At 40.8% G+C, this 21309-nt stretch overlaps 1 protein-coding gene across 2 annotated transcripts; it reads right to left on the bottom strand.

The window, feature by feature from the left end:
- Nucleotides 1–3147: 3147 nt before the first annotated feature.
- Nucleotides 3148–20259, bottom strand: gps1 (G protein pathway suppressor 1). Of its 2 annotated transcripts, none has more exons than XM_062407958.1 (14): nt 20100–20259; nt 17588–17680; nt 17012–17193; nt 15676–15840; nt 14557–14692; nt 14158–14235; nt 13886–13946; nt 13598–13713; nt 12194–12288; nt 12004–12109; nt 11762–11842; nt 11228–11365; nt 11009–11143; nt 3148–4507 (listed from the first exon to the last, which is right to left on the bottom strand). In XM_062407958.1, the coding sequence occupies exons 1-14, from the start codon at nt 20130–20132 to the stop codon at nt 4433–4435; spliced, it is 1494 nt and encodes a 497-aa protein (XP_062263942.1). In that variant the 5' UTR covers nt 20133–20259; the 3' UTR covers nt 3148–4432. The 2 variants fall into 2 exon arrangements, with proteins under 2 accessions (XP_062263942.1, XP_062263943.1); XM_062407959.1 differs by having other exon boundaries at nt 13628–13713; nt 20100–20258.
- Nucleotides 20260–21309: the final 1050 nt, after the last annotated feature.

Genomic DNA, 21309 nt, shown 5'->3' with positions numbered 1-21309 from the left:
TCAAAGTAAAAGTGTGGAATATGGCCAAAATGGCTACCAAATCCAAAATGGCGGGCTTCCTGTGTTGTTTAGCATATCTGTCCAAGAGACTTATTTCTTTGTCATGAAAAGAAATATGTCACTATCGATTTTTGTAGATGTAGACCAATCGGAGTGCCGGGGCTGCCCTTTAGGGGGCCCTAGTCAGTTATTTTGACACGCCCATTCCTTAAAACTATCTGTATATCTTCAGGGGTGGGCTGTTGATACACACATGTAGTTTGAGGGAGCTGGATCCATGAACACAGAAGTTACAGCAATTTCATGTGTCATGGCGAGTTGAACTTTGATGACACGCCATTAATAACCCGCATGATGAAAAGTCACAGTAATCGTAAGCCTACATTATCAATGTCTTGAGACCCATTAGACACAGTTTGACATGGTTTCACAAAGTGGATGAGGAGAAATACATCCAAGTGTAAAATGTACCAAAAACAAGACATTTCCTGCTGCCACCAGGAGGCGCTGTGATTTGAAGTCACAATATCTTGTAGATGTCTTCAGGTCGTGACTATTGTTGTACATGTGTAGTTTGGAGTCGATTGGACCAAATATGTCTGAGATAGAGAAGCTCGTGTTTTGATGGCGTTTCATCAAACTTTGACGCCACGCCACGGTCAGACGGTGTGACGAAAAGTTTATCTTTCAATAACTTTTGATCTCCATTCCGTTGTGATGACACTCGTCTAAATTTTAAGTTGATATGGTGAAAACTCTACGAGAAGTACATCAAAGTAAAAATATGGAATATGACCAAAATGGCCACTTAATCAAATATGGCGGGCTTACTGTTAATTTTTTCATAATGGTCATTGAGGCTTTTTTGTGCATCCTGTCATGATACACAACTATCCTCATTTTCGTGAGGATCAGTTAAGGTTCAGAGGGGCTTTTCCGTAGGTGGCGCTGTTGAGCCATTTTGCCACGCCCATTTCCAAATACTCCAGAATAAGTAAATTTACACCACTTTCTAATTTACTGCAAACTTTTACAACGTTTTGAGCATGTTTAAAAATTCTCAGAATAATCCTTTCAATTTCAATAGGGCCTCTCACCAGAGGTGCTCGGGCCCTAATAATAATCATTTCAATTTCAATAGGGCCTCCCACCGATTTCGGTGTTCGGGCCCTAATAATAATAATCATTTCAATTTCAATAGGGCCTCTCACCATTCGGTGCTCAGGCCCTAATAATAATCGTTTCAATTTCAATAGGGCCTCCCACCGATTTCGGTGTTCGGGCCCTAATAATAATAATCATTTCAATTTCAATAGGGCCTCCCACCGATTTCGGTGTTCGGGCCCTAATAATCATTTCAATTTCAATAGGGCCTCCCACCGATTTCGGTGCTCGGGCCCTAATAATAATCATTTTAATTTCAATAGGGCCTCCCACCGATTTCGGTGTTCGGGCCCTAATAATATCTGATTGGTTAAGTTGATCCCTGCCCCTTCCCTCATGGCAAAGGAAAATAGCTCCAAATATTTTAATTGACTAGTAATTTCAAACATATCCAGAACAGTGTGGCCTCAGATCCAGTGCAAAGAAACTAAAGCATTTTTTAGAGGCTACATCATGTGATAAGTTAAACGTTTGATCTCTCATCCTAGAGGCTTCTTCAGTTTAGTTTGACAGGTCTTGTTGGTAAATTACAGATTTCTATCTCGTGGCCCCGACTTATTTAACCAGTTCGGAGTCGTGGCGACACAATCTTTATTTCCCAAAAGGTCCCTGTGATTATGCAAATACATGTTACCATTTCAATTTCCCCAAAAAAACAGCCTTCTGAAGTGAAATATGTTACCATATTATCAGCAGTAGAGGCGGAGTGGAATGTTTATGTGTGCACGGTTCTCTAAATGGGAGAAAATAATCATTCAGTGGGTGATGGGTGGATGAGTCAAGCATACCTGCAGATTCTGATCATCAGAGCCTACCAATACCCTGACTGCAGCTAATTGTTGATGTCATGTAATAACTTGTGTTGAGCAGGTCTTCACTGGTATTTCCTTGTTGTTTTGACGATTGTGTAAGTTATATCTGCTCTTTTATCAATGTGGATGTCTTCTAAGGTATTTAAGAGGATTCTCCACATGAAGAGATATTGGACAAACTAAACATCTTTTGACTTTTAATGACAACTGAAGGTTTCCACAGGTTGTCCTCTAGATGTCACTATACTCTACACATTGAAACCATTAATCTCAGCCATATTTCATGGAGATGAGGGACTGGTAGTCAAGTACATGTCTGTTACAGCGGTCGTCCTTCGGCACAATATGAATCTGTGACTGTGTTTATGGAATGTTTTCCACTCTGTATTAGGTGCTGGCAGCTATGTATAAGGTACTCTCTGACCACAATGTCTACCTGGAAGGGACGCTGCTCAAGCCCAACATGGTAACTGCTGGACACAAGATATTGCCCTTGCAACTGTCACCGCCCTGCGTCGGTCTGTACCTCCGGCCGTGCCAGGTGAGATGGATACACAGTATGTACACATGGTTATCAGAAATATGTCTTATTTTCTCCTGACCCTCCTTCTGCATGTCTTTCTCCCCCAGGTATGACCTTTCTGTCTGGAGTGAGGAGGAGGCCACCATTAACCTAAATGCAATCAACCCGTGTCCCCTTCCCTGGCTCTGGGCCCTCACCTTCTCCTTCGGCCGGGCCTTGCAGGCCTCAGCATTAAAGGTCTGGGGAGGCAAAGGGTAAACAGCAAAGCCTGCCAGAGGGAGTACATCGAGAGAGCCCTGATAAGGAGGGGGGAGGAGGGATATGATTTAAAGATGGCAGTCAGGCAGAGATGACAGATACAGGAGGAAATCAGTGAATTTACACTTTATCTGGTGAATTGGGGTCTTGATCACTCGTTCTCTCTTTCTGCGATTGTCTCTTATGTCACTAGGTGACTGCTTTAGAGGGTTTCCAGACCACACAAATGTCACAGGTCGTGGCTCTGTGCTGATGGACGCTGTGGAAAGAGGACCGCAGTAGTGTGTCTTTAAATTTAGCACAAGTTTTCCCTCAAAGATTATGATTAAATGTTCATAGATTTAGGGTTGAAGTGTCATTTTCAGCTGTTTTCAGACATGAACTCTTGCAGAGAATGTCCGCACAATTTTTATTAAAAGAAAATACAGGGATCATACACTTTGCAGCTCCCCAGCAGACACGCATGTGTGAACAACAGAGAACCGTGACACACAGTAGAATCGTGGAGCAGCGTTGATGCTATGACCATACAGGCAATTTGGCCTTAACAACAGAACTTGATTGGCTGGTGGAGGCATTATAAATTAATATCTCCGAATAAATATGCCTTCCAATTTAAGGAAATAACAACAGTTTAGCAACAGCCTCCGTTGCAGCTGCTTAGTTTACAGCCACATAGGAAACACAGACATATTCTACTCCATATAGGAAAGTAAGAGTATGTCAAAATTGTACTTAAATAAAAAACTTGGCTAATGTAGACTCTCCTCCCAGTGGTTTCATGCATCCTGGTAACCAGTCATGCAAGAGTTCCGAGCTATTTGTGTAAAATCCTGGCAGAGAAATTAACTATGCTTTGCTTTATGTTTCAACACAGAGTAACAGCCAGGCAGCTCTGGGAAATTATTTGTCCTCTGGAAAGAAAGGAACAGCAGCTCACGATTCTCTTTTTGTGGCAGACCACGCCTACTGAAGTCAGCCAAGCTGGCCCCACCAAACACACTTCATCCACATTCCTAATATCATCAAGGAAGAACAGGCTGAGAGTCTATTAATATCAAACATTTGTGACGAGAGCCTAACACGTCCCTGTCCATAATGATTTGGGCTATAGTGGTAAACTTGCAGCAGCACTTAACGCACCGTGTTTAAACCATAGAATAAAATGCTGTTTCAAGCTTACACTGTACCTAACAGGTCTGACAGAGCCACTGTACATACAGTGGATACAATGGGGCATCATCCCATCTCCTTTTTGTCCCAAATCACTAAGTTCCAGCAATTGGCAAAACTGACAATGGAGACATGTAAAAAACGACAGAGTTGTACGTTTCGGCAGGCGTTTTTATTTTAAAACCTTGTTTGTGTTAAATCAGGCCTCCATTGTGTGTGAGCAGAACAAAGTGCTTAGCCTACCAGTAAACCTGCAGCATAAGTGCTGCACTTCATCAAAGAACATTTTCATCTCGTCCAAAACCTCCACAAAATCAGACTATCAAAAGGTTTTATTCCCTGTATCTTCATACAGGGACACAAGATCAACAGAGAACTATAGAGTCTTTATATTGTGTCGCTTCTGTCTTCAGCTGAGAAACTGAGGATTGGGTGGTTGGTGTTTGGGTGATTCCTCTCATTCAGCAGAGTCAGCGTGCAGACGATGAAGAGGACATCCTCTTCACATGTTGGTGCTCATCCTGGTCTGGCTATTGGCTGGTGTCAGCTCACCCTGGCTGCCTTCTCTGGGTGGAGACTGAGGAAGAGAGACAATAGGAGTGAGGCACTGAAACATTTGTTTGTTATTTAGTTTTTTCTATGTCACAGACTCTATTCAAAGTTGCTGCATTTATCATTAGTTATCATCAATATGGTTGTTACAGTGACAGGGTTTTTAGTATTTTTGGTATAATATGGATTCATGTGGAGCAGACTGAGACTTCATCCACACTAATGCGTTTTAGTAGTAAATCACAACACTGCTGCGATGTTTATGCCTGGTGTAAGTTTAATCAAATTTGATTTATATAGGCCATATTCACAAATCAAAATTTGTTTCAAGAAGGTGTGACATCTCCTGTTCTTAACCCCAACAGGTGTAATGTAAAACTACCACTAAAAAAAACCTTAAGAGGGGAAAAGAACGTAGAAACTTTAGGGAGCCACATGTGAGGGATCCCTCTCCAAGGACGGACAGGAATGCAATAAATGCCACGTGTAACTGAACACATCAACAAAATTACCCTATTTACAACATAGATTAGAAGAAAGAATTTGTAACATAATTGAGAAGTGTGTCAATGTTTACAATGTTTATACACAAGAAAATGTCTGATAGACGAATGGAGCAGCAATGACAAATGAATTGAGGAACTTTATCAGAAATGTAGAATATGTGAGTAGGCATTTTGTGTATCAAGCAGTTTTGTTGAAACAATCAGGATCCCACCACATAACTAAAAGTTGCTGGTCCAAACATAATGACATCTGACTATTTCAAGCAAATATATACACAAATAAGACTGCACCTATTGTTTTTTATTGATTAATCTAACAATATTTTTCATTCATTACTCAATTTATATATTATTAATATAAAGTATTTTAGAAACTTGTGTAATTATTATTCATTTAATCATCTTGACTTAAGTACAAACAAATTACATTAAACTTAGTATGCGCTGCAAGGCATTATTACACAAAAAAAACTGAACTGCTAATCAGCCATTTACAGTCCTTTACAAAATCTCTCAAAATGTTTGCATGTGCTTGTTCGATTCAAGGAAAAGATATATATCAATCTACATTAAGCTGTCCAACACCTAAAATAAATAAATACACGTCTCTGACTACTTTAGATCATAGGCACTCAATTAAAATTCAAAGAGGTCCAGTTAGAGAGAATTTCCTCAAGCAAAGGTCTGAAAAAGCATAATGTCTAACATGCGTTATGATTCAGTGCCATATAATTTGGAGTAGCCTGGTAATTGGATAAATGTCTATATGAAGTAAAAACGGACTGTCAAATAAAATAAAGAAAATACAATTCAATAGTATTTCAACAATGTTTATTATTAATTTTCCCATCTGGAGGCTACTCTAATAATGAAATAATATGAATAATAATAAATTTAGGATTTCTCATTCCAAGTAAAATAAGGTTTGCTTTTAAAAACAAAATAAAGAGCTAAACTTTAATAAATAAATGAAAATATGTAGTTTGATTTTTCCCTTTTCTACTACATTTCATATTTCAAAATCTCAACAATATTAATAACTTAACAGCTTTAACACTTCTTTTCTCTTTGCTCACACTTCCTCTTGCTCAGTGAGAGAAGTTAATCCACCGTGTGCTGCCAGGATTTACTACCGTAGAGCCAAAACAGTTGCACAGGATAAATGCTCAGCCGAGTACCCACTAACCTGAAAATAATCAGTTTCGACCATCTTTCGGGGGATGTGCTTACATAGGAGAAAACCTGGTCTTGTTAGGAGAGACGGCGTTCATCCCACTTGGGATGGAGCAGCTCTCTTATCTAGGAATATTACTCATTCTATAACATGACAACCCAGAGTTAGGACCAGGAAGCAGATCTGCAGTGCTAAACACTTCTCTGCGCTCCCTCCGGATCAGTCACACAACCCTATAGAGATTGTGTCTGTCCAACGTCCGATTAAATTATTGAAATTAAACAATAACAGAGCGAGAACTCCCCACAAAAATCTAATACAAATTAAAAGAACCTCTGAAACAACACAGGGAACTAAGAGGAGGCCTTCAGGAGTGGGGACAGGATCCTCTTCAACCAGGCCAGGAACAAACTGACTAAGGAGATCAGAGTGGCAAAGAGAAACTACTCTGAAAAGCTTAAAAACAGGTTTTCAGCTTACGACCCTGCATCAGTGTGGAGAGGCCTGCAGGCCATCACTGACTACAGGAAAACCTCCCCCCGCCCCATGGAGAACCCTAAACTGGCTGAGGATCTGAATGTGTTCTACTGCAGGTTTGATCACCCCACATTAACACCTCTCACCCGCTCCAACCCGGTCTTCACACAACCATCAGCACCCCCTGTTATCACCTCCCCCCTCCTCCCTGACTCCCCACCAGCATTGACGGTCCTTGAAGAGGATGTGTGCCAGCTCTTTCAGAGACAGAAGACAAGGAAGGCACCAGGCCCAGACGGTGTGTCACCCTCCTGTCTGAAAGCCTGCGCAGATCAGCTGGCCCCCATCTTCAACAGATCTCTGGAGCTGTGTGAAGTCCCCTCCTGCTTCAAAACTTCCACCATCATCCCAGTCCCTAAGAAACACTGCATCACTGGACTGAATGACTACAGGCCTGTCGCCCTGACGTCTGTGGTCATGAAATGCTTTGAAAGACTGGTGTTGACCCATCTGAAGGACCTCACAGGCCCCCTGCTGGACCCCATGCAGTTGGCCTACCGGGCTAACAGGTCAGTGGATGATGCTGTCAACATCGGGCTGCACTTCATCCTGCAACACCTAGACTCCCCAGGGACCTATGCAAGGATGCTGTTCGTGGACTTCAGATCGGCGTTCAACACCATCATCCCAGAAGTCCTCCTCACCAAACTCATCCAGCTCACTGTGCCAGCCTCCATCCGTCAGTGGATCACAAACGTTCTGATAGACCGGAAGCAGCAGGTGAGGCTGGGTGAAATAACCTCCAGCACCCGGTCAGTCAGCACTGGTGCACCCCAGGGATGCCTGCTCTCCCCACTGCTCTTCTTCCTCTACACAAACGACTGCACCTCAGGAGACCCATCTGTTAAAATCCTAAAATTAGCAGACGACACATCAGTCATCGGCCTCATCCAGGATAATGATGAGTCTGCATATAGGCGGGAGGTTGAACAGCTGGTCCTGTGGTGTGTTAGGATTTCAATATTTTAGCTATATTCTGTGTCTGACTCAACTCTAAATGAATAAAGATAGAAGCAGTTTGAGCCATATAATGCCTTCTATACAAATGATTAATAAATAACCTTTTCCTTTCTAGTGTGTAATCTTGAAATTAGAATGTGTGAGCGCCAGAATGTGTTTCGTTGATTTGGTTAAATTGTTTTGAATGTCTATACAAACAGAATATTGTTTTGATATAGCAAGAACACAATAATCTTTTCTCCAATTGTCAACACCATTGGCCCACATGCCATCAGCTGTGTCAAGGCCTTGGGAGTGGCTCCTTGTCACTTCCTTATTCCAATACCAAGAGGATGGCCTACGCCTGCGCACTTTCGAGGAGGAAGAACCAAGATCTACTGTTATAAAATAGACAGGTGCCGGCTGTTTGATGCGTTCTGATGGGTCTCGTGTTCTGATGCGACTTGTTGGATGCCCATTGCTTTGCTGATTGTTACCTTTCATTGGTTTCTAAATAAATACTTGATTGAACAAACCGAGTTCGGCTCATCTTCTCATATTTAGGATAAACCAACATGCCTGACAGGTGCGGTCGCAACAACCTAGAGCTGAACACACTTAAAACCGTGGAGATGACAGTGGACTTCAGGAGCAGTCCCCCAGCACTGCACCCCCTCACCATACTCAACAGTACTGTGTTGGCTGTGGAATCATTCAAGTTTCTGGGATCCACAATCTCCAGGAACCTGAAGTGGGAACCCAACATCAACACAATACTCAAGATCGCCCAGCAGAGGTTGTACTTCCTGCGCCATCTTAGGAAGCACAACCTGCCTCAGGAGCTGCTGATTCTGTTCTACACTGCAGTCATCGAGTCTGTTCTCTGCACATCCATAACTGTGTGGTTTGGATTGGCCACTGAATTGGATAAGAACACACTCCAACGGACAGTCAGGTCTGCAGGAAAGATCATCGGTGCCAACCTGCCCACCATCCAGGACCTGTACACATCCAGAGTCAGGAAAAGGGCAGGAAAAATCACTGCAGACCCCTCTCACCCTGGTCACAACATTTTCAAACTCCTCCCCTCTGGTTGGCGCTACAGATCTCTGTTCACCAAAACCACCAGACACAAAAACTGTTTCTTCTCACTCGCCGTCTCACTTCTGAACAGACAACCCACTGTGTTACTGTGCAATAACTCTGGATCCTTTTAATAACCACTGTACAGTTACTCCCGAAATTGTATTATATATAATATATATTATAATTATATTTAATCATGTTTACTTATTTCACCCTCACTGGAAAATTGTAATATGCACACCTGCACTTCTTTTCTTAGACCGTCGCGCTCTGCTCTGCTTTGCTTTGCTTTGCAAGTGACTGAGAGCCACTTTACCGGGTCAAATTCCCTGTCTGTGCAAACTTACTTGGCCAATAAACCTGATTCTGATTCTAGGTAATGAACTAGTCTCCGATTACAACATAGATTTACTGTCCCTCACTGAGACGTGGCTGCATCCTGAGGAATATGTCAGTCTAAATGAATCTACTCCCCCCAGTCATATAAATTCCCACGTTCCCAGAGAATTTGGTGGAGGAGGTGGAGTTGCTCCTATTTTTAACTCCAGTCTATTAATTGATCCTAAACCTAAACTAATTCATAACTCATTTGATTGTCTTGTTCTTAGTCTTCCACGCCAATCGAGGAAACACCAACAGCCATCATATTAGCTGTAGTTTACAGTGCTCCAGGGGCTTATACCAAATTTTTTACGTAATTCTAAGTGCTGAGTTTTTATCAAGCCTAGTCCTAAAGACCAATACAATAATTATTGTTGGTGACTTTAATATTCCTTATGACAATAATAAAGATAGCCTTAGCGTTATATTTATTTCGATACTAGACTCAATCGGTTCAGTCAGTGTGTACACACACCTACTCATTGTTTTAACCACATACTTGACCTTGTATTATCGTACGGTGTCAGAATTGAACATTTAACAGTACTTCTGCGCAATCCAGTTCTATTAGACCATAATTTAATAACCTTAGATTTTTCAATAACTGTATATATGCAACTAATAAAACTCATTTTATAGACATCTACCTGATAGTGCTGTAGCTTAATTTAAGGAAACAATTCCAATTACATTTAAACCCGCATTATCCGTCGATATAAACAACAAATTCTTTAAAAACCCGAGCTCCACTGAGATCGATCATCTCGTTGATAGCTCTGCAGACTCATTACGATTAACAATAGACTCTAAAAAAGAAAAATGTCAAACATAGTAAAATAGCTCCGTGGTATTATTTCCAGACAAATGAGTAACTAATAGAAGAAAACTAAAATAACCCCAGTTTCTCTTCAGCACCTCCACCGAACCCAGTATTCCTCCATCCCTAAATAGCAATATCTTTGACCTTTTTCAATGACAAAATTCTAATTAGAATTAGAAATAAAAGCAACCATCTCTTGCTCTCAATTGGCACTAATACCCTACCAACAACAGAAATCTCAGAAAAGCCTGAGAATCCTACCCATTATTTAGACAGTTTCTCTCTGATCACCCGTGAAAATAATCTCAGGTTCTAAACCAAGATCCCATTACCTTAGATCCCATTCCGACAAAATTCCTTAAAGAATCTGTCATTATCATCAGGTTATGTACCACAGTCTTTTAAAATAGCTGTAATCAAACCCCTTCTCAAAAAACCCAACCTAGACCCAGAGGTTTTAGCCAATTACAGACCAATATCTAATCTCCCGTTCATGTTTAAAAATCTTGTAGCCAATCAGTTGTAGCCAATCAGCTTTGTGAGTTTCTCCAGGAAAATAATATATATGAAGACTTTCAGTCTGGGTTCAGAGCCTATCAAAGCACAGATACTTTTTTGAATTGTGAAATATTAAATTACCGATAAAATATTTTCCTAATAATTGCCTGGGTAGGTTAAATGACGTATGCTGATTGTGTTACAAGGTTCTGCTGTGACTCCTCTATCATTCTATATGTAGGTCCGTTTTTTGGTCAGATTTGTCGTCCTGATAGATCCCAGAGGGCATCCATTGTCAGACCTTGCACACTTTATAGTCTTTTGGTTTCATTAAAAAGTCAACTGTAATATTAGTTCATAATAATAAAGATATTTAAATCTGTATCAGCTATCTATATCTTATCACTGGAGGTTAAAATAAGACTACATTACCATTACATTAACATTACATTCACAATACTATGTCTTCTGAGGAAAATACATAAACTCTGCTACAGATACACATGGCATCCACACTACTCCAGAGTTTTAGAGCCGCTAAAACCGAGAAGTTTAGAAACTGGTGGCCCTGTTTTTTTTTTATACCTTGACGTGGATCTGGTTGCGCAGCACAGCAGCTCGGAGGATCATGGCTTTGGCTCGTCTCTGGAACTCTTTGCCCATGTGCAGTGACTTCTCAAATGTGGTGCTCCTCTGGTCCACGTCCCTTGCATACAGAATCTATCCAAATGAAAGAGCACCGGTTTATAGGGACTTATATGAGAAGTGACTAAGTTCAAAATTGTTCATGTGTGGGTTCTTTACCTTGCTGTGGGAGTCAATCCGTGCATTGATTAGCCCCTCCAGTATGAGCTGGGTGAGCTCGTCCTCCAGAGCTGCTACTGTGGTGTTGAAGGCCTGAGCCATCTTAGTCATGTCAGCTGACACATAGGGGCTGAAATACTGAAAATATACACATGCATGTTTGTCTTTGTGTGGTTATGACATTCACTGACACATTGCATTTCTTCTTAGCCCTTTACCCTAATATAACCATCAGACATAAATGTCTAACTCTAAACCCTAAGCCAAGTCTTAACCCTCATAAAGCCCTTTTACGTTGTGAAGACCACGCAAAATGTGAGAAAAACAATTTACACACACACCTGACATGTTAGTAAACAGTAGTAGAATATTTGATATCAGACAAACCATAAATTAAAGAAGAATGAAGAAGCATCATCATTTTTAAAGATGATAATAATACTGATATATAGCCATGTGGATGTGATTACCCCTCTCATGTACTAAAGTTATCTCCTCTCTGCTTTATAGGTAGGAAGGCAGAGTCTGTCTCACCTGAATGAGGGCTCTGTTCCTGATCTGGCTGTACAGTGTCTTGACATGCGGGGCCAGGTACATGTCCAGCAGGAGGTTATCCTGGAGGAAACATCAGTCACTCATCTCAAAATATGCTTTATCACAAAATATACTGCCATGTGATGTGCTCCCAAAACCTCTGTACAGACTAAACAGATTGACACTTTGTTGTGTGATAACTACACTGTGTGTAGTCTCAACACAGAGTTTTCTGCTCCAACCTTCATTTCATCCAGCAGCTTCAGGCAAGACGCGTACTTCGACTCATAGAACTTGAAGATGATGTCACGGATCTGAGGTTCCAACTCTAGAAATAACTTAAAGGAGCTGAGGACAGAAACAAAAACATTGTTTTTATTACATACACAGAGATATGTTTAAGCTGCCATCTACTAAACTGCCGGATCCTACCTGCTGGAGATGACGTTGCGCTGGAGCTCCTGTCTGTCAAATGTGGCCAAAGCAGACAAACCCCCATACACGGCAACATTACTGGGTGAGAGGAGCTGCAAGGCAGGCGCACGCACACAGACACACACAGACAGACACAACAGTGTTTTTAACAGTGTGTTGAAGAACTTTAGTAAGTTAATATTATCTTGGTTTGACAGCAGTAACATTTCAGGATGAAAATTGGTCATATGAAGCTACACAACATGTTGTGCACAATAATACAAAATGAACGGAGTTAAATAAAATAAAAAACATAGAAACAACTATGTGTAAACAGTGTGAGATGTAAAGGAACAGGAAAGGTTTCCTCAGTTAAATAAGCCTTTTCCAGTGAGTAGTCACAAATACATCTCCAGTGCATGACCAACTATCCTCTTGCTTTAAACATTATATTATCCACAGAAAAAAAAAATCTAAACACAGTGGAACATCCACATTACACTAAGTATCTTAAAACTATTTACAGTACACTATGCACTCACATACTGTGAAAATGATTAAGTCACCCGCCTATACTGCAACACCAGTGTAGTCATCAGGGCTTTAGAACAGTCTTAACATTAACTACCCCAACTGAACTAAAGCTAAATCTCAACTAGGCAAATGTGAGTTTTTGGGGATTGAACCTTTTCATATTCTGATATCTAAGTAAGAATGTGTTAACTATTCCTAGGATGTCATTATCAAACCCTTAGGACAAAGAAATATATTTAAAGCTTGATATTTTACAGTTTGACAATATATTTAAAAATAGATGGCTATAGATAAACACAAAACAGACACAAAAACTGATTTTTACATAAAATGTAAACCTAAATGCACTTCTTTTCTACACTGTTTATTCTGTAAAATAAGGTTCATATTGGCTCATTTCCATTCGACCAGCTGATAAATCTGGCTCAGGCACATTGAGTAGCCACCAACTTTACTACTTTAACTACTGGCCTAGATTTTGACTTTCACCTGGTCCTGACTAGCTATAACATGTATGCTTGCACTTAAGAAGAAGTAGCCTTAAACTTGGATGGTGCAACTGACCTGACTATCCACAGTCCTCGCTCTAGGCTAACTACAGCAGTCTGACTTACCACATATAAAAATAAAAAATTTGATAAAACCTCAAACTTCAGTTAAACTCTTGAGTATTTTGCACTAAACAGTTACTTTTGGCTGATTCACATGCATCCCTTTTGCTAAAATTACACCCGGTGTCCAGACTACAACAGAGTTTGAGTGTCTAAAACAGAAACTTTTGGAAATGCTACTGGTTTTCATTTGGAAACTCATGAGAGTGAGTTTTAGACTAAAGGAACAGAGACTTTGGCAACAATGACATTTCTTTCAAACATTTTTTTGTCGTACCATTGGACCCACTGGCTGACCGCAACTCACCTCTGGACAGTCACAGTGGTCAAAGGACGCCTGCAGAAAGCACTTGGCAGCTGGTTTGTATTTTCTTGAGGCCAATTCTGCAAGGCCTGACAAACATGAAAAACAGGATGAGACTTCAAAATAATTTAATATATACAACTATATCTTACCAAAATTAAGAATAACTGCTAAATAGACTGAGCAGCTGTTGCACTTTCATTAGTGTTTTATGACATTATAGACTTCAGGTTGTACTGGGTGAGCACAACACTGTCTTACCTGCAGCGCACTTTAATTTGGTGAGGACTGCTTGATTTTGGCTATCTCGCTCTCCTCTTTGCTAAAGAAGAAGAAACAGAAGTGGCATCAGCTCAAGGTATGCACTCTAACTCATGCATCACACTAATAAGCTCTTTAAGGCTGGAATGAAAACATCAGTTTCTCTCTTACCGCTTAAAACATATCAATCAAGTTTTTCTATGCTGTGGTAACATTGAATGCAGCACTGTGCACATGAAATATGGTCTTGCCAGTGGGAGGGTAGTGCTCACCTCTGCTATCTCTGGTGTGGATTCTGCCTTGTTGACGTAGCTCAGTACATGGGACCAGTTCTGGAGGTAAACACTAACCTGTGGGCACAGAGGGGAGTTGTACTTGTTCAGATATTCAGTCTGCTGAAGCTGAGATGATGAAAAGTCTACCAATGGATTCTACCCCTCTTTGCTTACCTGTACATAAATCCACTGTTCTACTCATATACACACTCACACAACGGGTTTAACTCATGATATCCATCAAGAGCTTATAAATAACAGATAATGGTAAGGCCTGACATGCTTGGATAGGCATTGATCCAGTAAAGTATAAGAAACCTCCACCACTTATGGTTACAGTTATTGCCATATGACATGAATGTAGCAGATGAATATTGTGGTTACATCCTGCTATACCTTGATGACATTCAAACACATGTTAATGACATGTTTAGCACTGGTGCAGTAATCTCTGGCTCGGGAGTAGCACTTGAGGGCGTTACTGAGGTCACCACAGTCCAGGTAGTGGTCCCCCAAATCATCATGGCCCCTCCTGGGGAGGAGATATAGAGAGTCAGAGAGAGAGAGAGAGAGAGAGAGAGAGTCACTTCAGGACAACACTGAAGTGTTATAATTCAGGCTCTCCAAGCAGTTTCTAATGACCAACGAGAGAAGGGTATCGTTAAGATACTACTAACACACTTAGTAATCTGGTACTTCAACGGTAATCATATTGTTTATTATCAGCTCACTCTGAGGTACTTAAAGTGCGAGTAGATACAGGTGTTTATAAACTGCTCGAAACTTACTTATGAATGCAATCTTCCACTTCTGTTTAAAGACTCGACCCAAATCCTATAAACTGAGCTTATGAATAAAGGCTTGAAAGGAGGATTTCATTTCACTATTCGGTAGTTTGCCTGCAACCTTAAAATCCCTATATTCAGCCCTGCTCCGACTGAATTATTTCTGTGTGTGTGTGTGTGTGTGTGTGTGTGTGTGTGTGTGTGTGTGTGTGTGTGTGCCTCAGTGCACATTAGAGACCTCTTCTGGATAGTGAAATGTGAAAATACATTGTAGAAGAATGTCTCAATCAGAAACAGATTTGGATGGATACAATTTGCATTTGCAAAACAACTTTTATGTTGAGATGACAAAAAAGGAAATACATTTTCTCTTTTATCTACCCAGAGCAGAATCAATAGCATTGAATCTATTCAATACTAAAATGTTCAATAATTTGTAATCAGGGCCTATACTCAGGGCCCAGATAGTTTTTGCTAGTTACAACATATATCATTGTAGTCTCAGAACAGCTGCTTCGATTGTGAACACAAACACAGTGACTAATTGGCGGTGAAATGGTAATTTACAGTTGCTCATCTAACCCCACTTTGACCTCAATCATCCATGAATGGCTGTGGTCCATATACAATTATTAACTTGATTGCACTTCATTCTCGTTGAATAGACTTTGAAAAACTGATTTTCACTGATGCTAAGGAACTGTGAACATCAGGGCTTCTGCCATCATACCTGATGCTCTCTTTAATGGAATTTCCCTTGTAGTTCTTAAGATCTGTATCCAGCTTCTCAAGTTTAAGCAGAGCCTTTTTCCGTGTAGACTCGGCCCACGCTGAATCTAAGGGAGGAGGAACAGCCCCACCTTCAGGCACTGTGTCCGGCACACCTTGGACCTCCCTGTATGTAAAAAAAAAAAATCACAAACAAAACAATTCATATTTATTTACAATTGACCAAACAATACAAAGTTTCGGCCATCAGACTTTGGGGCAATACTCTATATTGGAACTCCCCCTAGATTGCACATTCACTTTTTCACATTTCCATAGCACTGAGCTGAAGCTTATGGACATGGCAACAAAGATTATCTTTTTTTTATACCAGATGATAATGATATACAGTGTATCATGAAAGCAGCTTATCTTAGATAAACGTTTAAAAAAAGTAAAAAGTAATATTATTATTATTATTACAATAAGTCAAAAGTAAAACAGATTTAGAAGATAAAAGCATGATATATGTAATGTAAAATATTTTTGATTTCAATCATTTGTGTAAAATAAACAGTTTTGTCATTATAAATGGAACAGTAGGGAAATATTACAGTCTGTTAATAATGTTTATTGGACTATATAATCGAAACTTTCACATCTACCTTGTCTTCTACTATTACAAAGCAACAGGTGGTTATTAAGACCTGATATTTCCCAGTACAACCATAAACTTTATTTTAAATAATTAAATTAAAAGAAGAAAAAAAACAGGTAACTACAATTTGTTTCTTTTCGTGAAATGTATTTATAAATGCAAATTTGATCAGCATGGTTGATTCTGTAAAATAAAAGTTTTCATATCTGCAAATATATTAGCTGAGTCTATGAAAGGCTCAGTAATGTACTCTTATCACTGTGCACAGTTTAGTTTACATAGACAAAAGCAGAAATACACAGAAAAACCCTCATCAGATATTGTCAACTACACTAGCTATGCAGCAAGGCTTCTGGAACTAGCGATGGTACTGGTTCTTAACGAAGTTCTCACTGAACTTGTCTCCCGCACCCCTTGGGCGAGAGCTTGTGTGTGGTGTTGCTTGCGAAAGGGAACACAGCTCCAGGCAGGAGGATAACAGCAGACATTTAGGCTTAAGGAGTACGGAGTCAGTTTTTTTTCCTGTTGTATTTATACTTTAGAAGTCTCCAGTTTACCCCTGATACTCCAAAAGTGTTTTATGGACTCACACTTCATCCAACTCTCCATCAGCCTTTGGTAAGACTTCATTAACTTTGCTAGCATGCTCTGTTTACTCCTGCACTAAAAAAAAAAGTCCAACTCTCATCAACTACAATACCTTGTGGCCTCCGTGAGTTTGCGGTGAATCTCTTCATATGTGTCAACGTTGAAGGTCCTCTGGACGAAGGTGAGGGCCATCTTCAAGGCTTCAACCCGCAGCTGAGGGCAATGCTCAGCGATGAACTGAAGTCTCTCAATGCGCATTAATCCACTGTAGCTGGTTGCATACTGCTCTAGATCCTACAACAAAATGAGATGCAGGGGAGAGATCACAATAAAATATGTCATAACCACTTCACTAAAAAGACTAGGTGACACTATAATTTGTCAGAAGCGGAGAACATCACATCAATGAGCAGTTTTTTGTAACACTCGCCTCCGTTTACATAACAGTTGTCTGTAGTTGTGTCTCTTTGAAACAGGATTAAAAGTTTGCAGGCTGCCGATTTGTTATCCTAATAACAGGCAGTGAGTTGACAACTGAACACACAGCTTTATACCTTAATGACGATGAATCGTTTAACAACGTAGCTTCACATCATTGCCACTAAGGTTTCATGTGAATCATGACAGTGGTGTAGTAACATTATGGGTCAGTGTAAGTTGTGTATGTGAAAGTCTGTCAACTTCATACCAGTGTTGGGTTCTCCACTATGTAGTTGGTGTCTGGAGCATTCTGCTGGTCCTCCTGGGGGTCTGCATCAATCTGCATCGGCTCCACAGACCCCTGACAGAAACAAAGAAACAGTGTTTACAGACGTCACAGGGCAAGATCTGATCCCCATTCAAATAAAATTACCAAATATAATACTGTAGTAAATTTAGTGAGAACTGAGAATATGCATCTTTTTGAGTAAGAAAATCATTCTGTTGTTCGAGGTGATGCTGGCTTCTTAAATAAGTAATCTGAAACTAGATCTGGGGCTTTAGGAACGGGCAAGTTCAACTTGGGCTAGCAAGCTCTACTGAACCTAATCTCGGTCATACTGAATTACCTGAATCGTGAAACTGGTTATCAACTAAACGGTCCATGTTATCTGCAGGGATTTTTTAACTGGGCTACAAACAATATCATGTAAAAGAAGCAGGGTCGTTACCTCCAAGCAACGTTGTAAGAATCATGAATAAAGGAACTAACATGACATGAGGGGAACTGCAACACCTGGGGTAAGATCAATTACAGCGATAGGAGAAAGTGACATTCAACAAGATGAACTGTGAAAAATATAATCACACCTCAAAAGGATAAAATAAGTGTTCTGTAGTACAATAAAATACTTTTATTTTCCTCTGGAAATATTAAAATGAATTAAAAGAAGGCTGAGGCTTTTAATATACACACAGGAACTTATTTGTATGTTGACAAAGAAATTATTCTGAGTATGTGATGCACATAAAAAAAGTGATGAGACAGTTACTTCCAGAGGTCAGTCTTTGGAAGTACAGAATTTACAATGCTGATAAAATGTCCATTTAAGAGGAGAGCTGAGTTTATGTCTGAAAGTTGCATTTTGTGTGTGGATAATTTTTCTGATAAAAGACAGTGTTTAACCGAGTCTTTGTGTTACTCTGAGCTGCAGTGACAGATTATGAGCGTAGAAGTACAGATACTGACGGGACAATTGTACTGGCAAACACTCGCAGTGTGTGTTACAAGCAAATGTACGACCTGGAACAGCCAAACAGTTATACTCATCATATCTATTGCTCTTTATTATTTCTCAATCTCTTTGTATTTTATTTTGTATAAGTCCACACCCTGAAGGAATTCTGATTTCCATATAACTAGGCAGCATGGGTTATCATGATCTACCCCAGTTAAAAGTGAGCCAGCTTCATGATGCCAGAAAACTTGATGTGCTCAATGAGGGCTGCATTTCTCACTAATCTCGCTCTGGTGTAGGCCCTATCAGCTATACTGTATATCAAGTATCAGTGTCAGGTTGCTGAATACAGGGATTCAGATCAGCAATTGTACATTTATCACGATAGCAGGGGCTTAGAGTAACACTGAATTCATTCCAATGCTATCCAACACAATCTGTCGCGACTGAATAACTGCACCATGTGCTGGTTTATATCGCTGTTAGTGGTCATCTATGTTTTGGTGAACAGCTTTGTTGGAAATGTGGTATTGGGATGCTTATGCTGCTCATGGATATAAAGTACATGCACGATTTCATCAGTGAACAGTTTATCACATCAGCTCTTCAGTCTTGTCCTACACTGGACATACTGTTGGCAACAGTAAAGCTACCATGTCCCTGCTGTTGTCCTGAAGGGACGATAGCAGCAGTTAGCTTCTTAGCGCGCTAACCTGCTGATAAAGTGTAGGGGGGCACATTCATACTTTGGTTACTGACAGAGAAATAGCGTTAGCTTGAGTAGGAGATACGTCTTGCGGAAGTAGTGCTAACGGCTACATATACGGCAGCACTAGCAACTATTCAAGGCTAATATTACTGTCTGCTATTAACGGCTATCTAGCTTGGTAACGCTAGCTGCAGTTGACGTCAGTAGTAAATGTTAGTCTTGGTGTATGGCATTGGCTGAAAACATTTTCTTGCTTCACATCCGACAGCTAACTACAAGAGTTATTTGTTGTTTAGCCTGTGTACGTCACCATTACAACATCTCAGTAAGCCTCACTGTTGATGTTATTGTCCACCAGAGGCCTTCACCTCGATGGCAGCCTTCAGCTGCCAAATCCATTCAGATAATCGGTTATGATTTAATATGCTTGGTTTCTTGGCAGACACACGGTCATTTAAAACGTTTTCACGAAAACGTGAAGGCCATTCTTCCGTTTGTTATAATCTAATGCTCCAAACAGGAGTAGTGAAATTAAGTATCACATTCATTTGCTATTCCTTACATTCATTTCATCAAGATGCACCGTGACTGGGATCGGGAGCGGCTTTAGAACGAGGCCAACTACAAGGTGACTTGTTGAAATTCACTCACACGACTGATATAAAACGAGAAACTACAGATGCTGTGTGATCTCGAACCGCGACCGCCGTAGTTATCGATAGCTTAAACTAGCTAGCTTACTACAAGCTAACTTAGCTAACTCCATTGGTGCTAAATAAACACGTTCAATTCCCAGCAACCTTCACTGATATGCAGCGGTGGCAGAAACGTACCTGGAAGTTAAACACCTGAACGGGCAGAGGCATCTTGTTTCGTGGTGAGATCAGTGTGGGTGTCGTTCTGTGGCGGATGTAGCATGAGGATGTCAGTGGGCAGCACGCACTCCTCCTGCAGCAGTAGCAGCTGGTGGGTTGGTCTGAAATCACACTGCTGCTGGGAGCAGTGTTGCCAACTCCTCAGTAAGGAAAGTAGCAATTGGCTCATCGTCTAATTTGCATAATGTAATGGTCGCTATAGGACGTACAGAAAATGAGAAAAAAACACCCTGAATATGTTTAGAACTCAAAATAAGCTTTCTTCTACAGAAGCATATTACATTTACTTCACAAAATTTTTTTTCTGTTTTTCTGGGATAATTATTTCGGAAATTCCGAGACAAATGTCCCAAAAAATTAAAAATAAAAGTGAATGCAATACGCTTCTGTATTTTTCTGTTGATTCTTTTTTTTTTTATCTTGCAATTGAAATAGGCCATCACTTTCTGTCACCGCACAATGATGTTCACAGCACGATTATGTGTGCCACAGGATGATGTGTGCCACAGATGATGTGCGCCGAAGGATGATGTGCTCTGCATGATGATGTGCGCCACAGGATGAAGTGCGCCACAAGACGATATGTGCCGCACGATGATGTGTGCTGTGGGACAATGAGCGCCGCAGGACGATGTGCGCCGATGTGCGCCCCTGGATGATGTGCGCTGCAGGATGATGTATGCCTCAGGATGATGTGCCCGCACGATGATGTGCAATGATGATGTGCAGCGCAGGATGATGTGCACCGCACAATGATGTTCGAGGCAGGATGATGTGAGCCACATGATGATGTGCGGTGATGATGTGCGCAGCAGGATGATATGCGCTGCAGGATGATGTGTGCCGCAGGATTATGTGCGCAGCACGATGAGGTGCACTGCAGGATGAAGTGCGCTGCAGGATGATGTGAGCAGCATAATGATGTGCGCTGCAAAATGATGTGCGCCACGATGATGTGCGTTGATGATATGCGCCGCAGGATGATGTGCCCCGCAGCATGATGTGTCTGGCATGATGATATGCCCCGCAGGATGATGTGCGGAGATGATGATATGCGCTGCAGGATGATGTGCGCTGCAGGATGATGTGCGGCGCACTGTTAAGTGGGGCGGCATTGCTAGCTCTACGTCCAACCCTCCTCCTTTATCCGGGCTTGGAACCAGCGAAA

The sequence above is a fragment of the Platichthys flesus genome, chromosome 16, assembly GCF_949316205.1.
Source record: "Platichthys flesus chromosome 16, fPlaFle2.1, whole genome shotgun sequence".
In the NCBI taxonomy this organism is placed as follows: domain Eukaryota; kingdom Metazoa; phylum Chordata; class Actinopteri; order Pleuronectiformes; family Pleuronectidae; genus Platichthys; species Platichthys flesus.
The sequence above is the reverse complement of the archived record's forward strand: the minus strand, read 5'-3'. Positions and strand labels throughout refer to the sequence as shown.

Bases quoted from the DNA above. Each gene is read 5' to 3' on its own strand.
- gps1 (XM_062407958.1), bottom strand. From the start codon at position 20,132: ATGCCTCTGCCCGTTCAGGTGTTTAACTTCCAG. The intron at 13,714-13,885 runs GTAAGACAGTGT...CATGTTTGTCAG, and splicing joins CAAATTAAAGTGCGCTGCAG to GCCTTGCAGAATTGGCCTCA. The intron at 11,843-12,003 runs GTTGGAGCAGAA...TGTTTCCTCCAG, and splicing joins AGCTGCTGGATGAAATGAAG to GATAACCTCCTGCTGGACAT.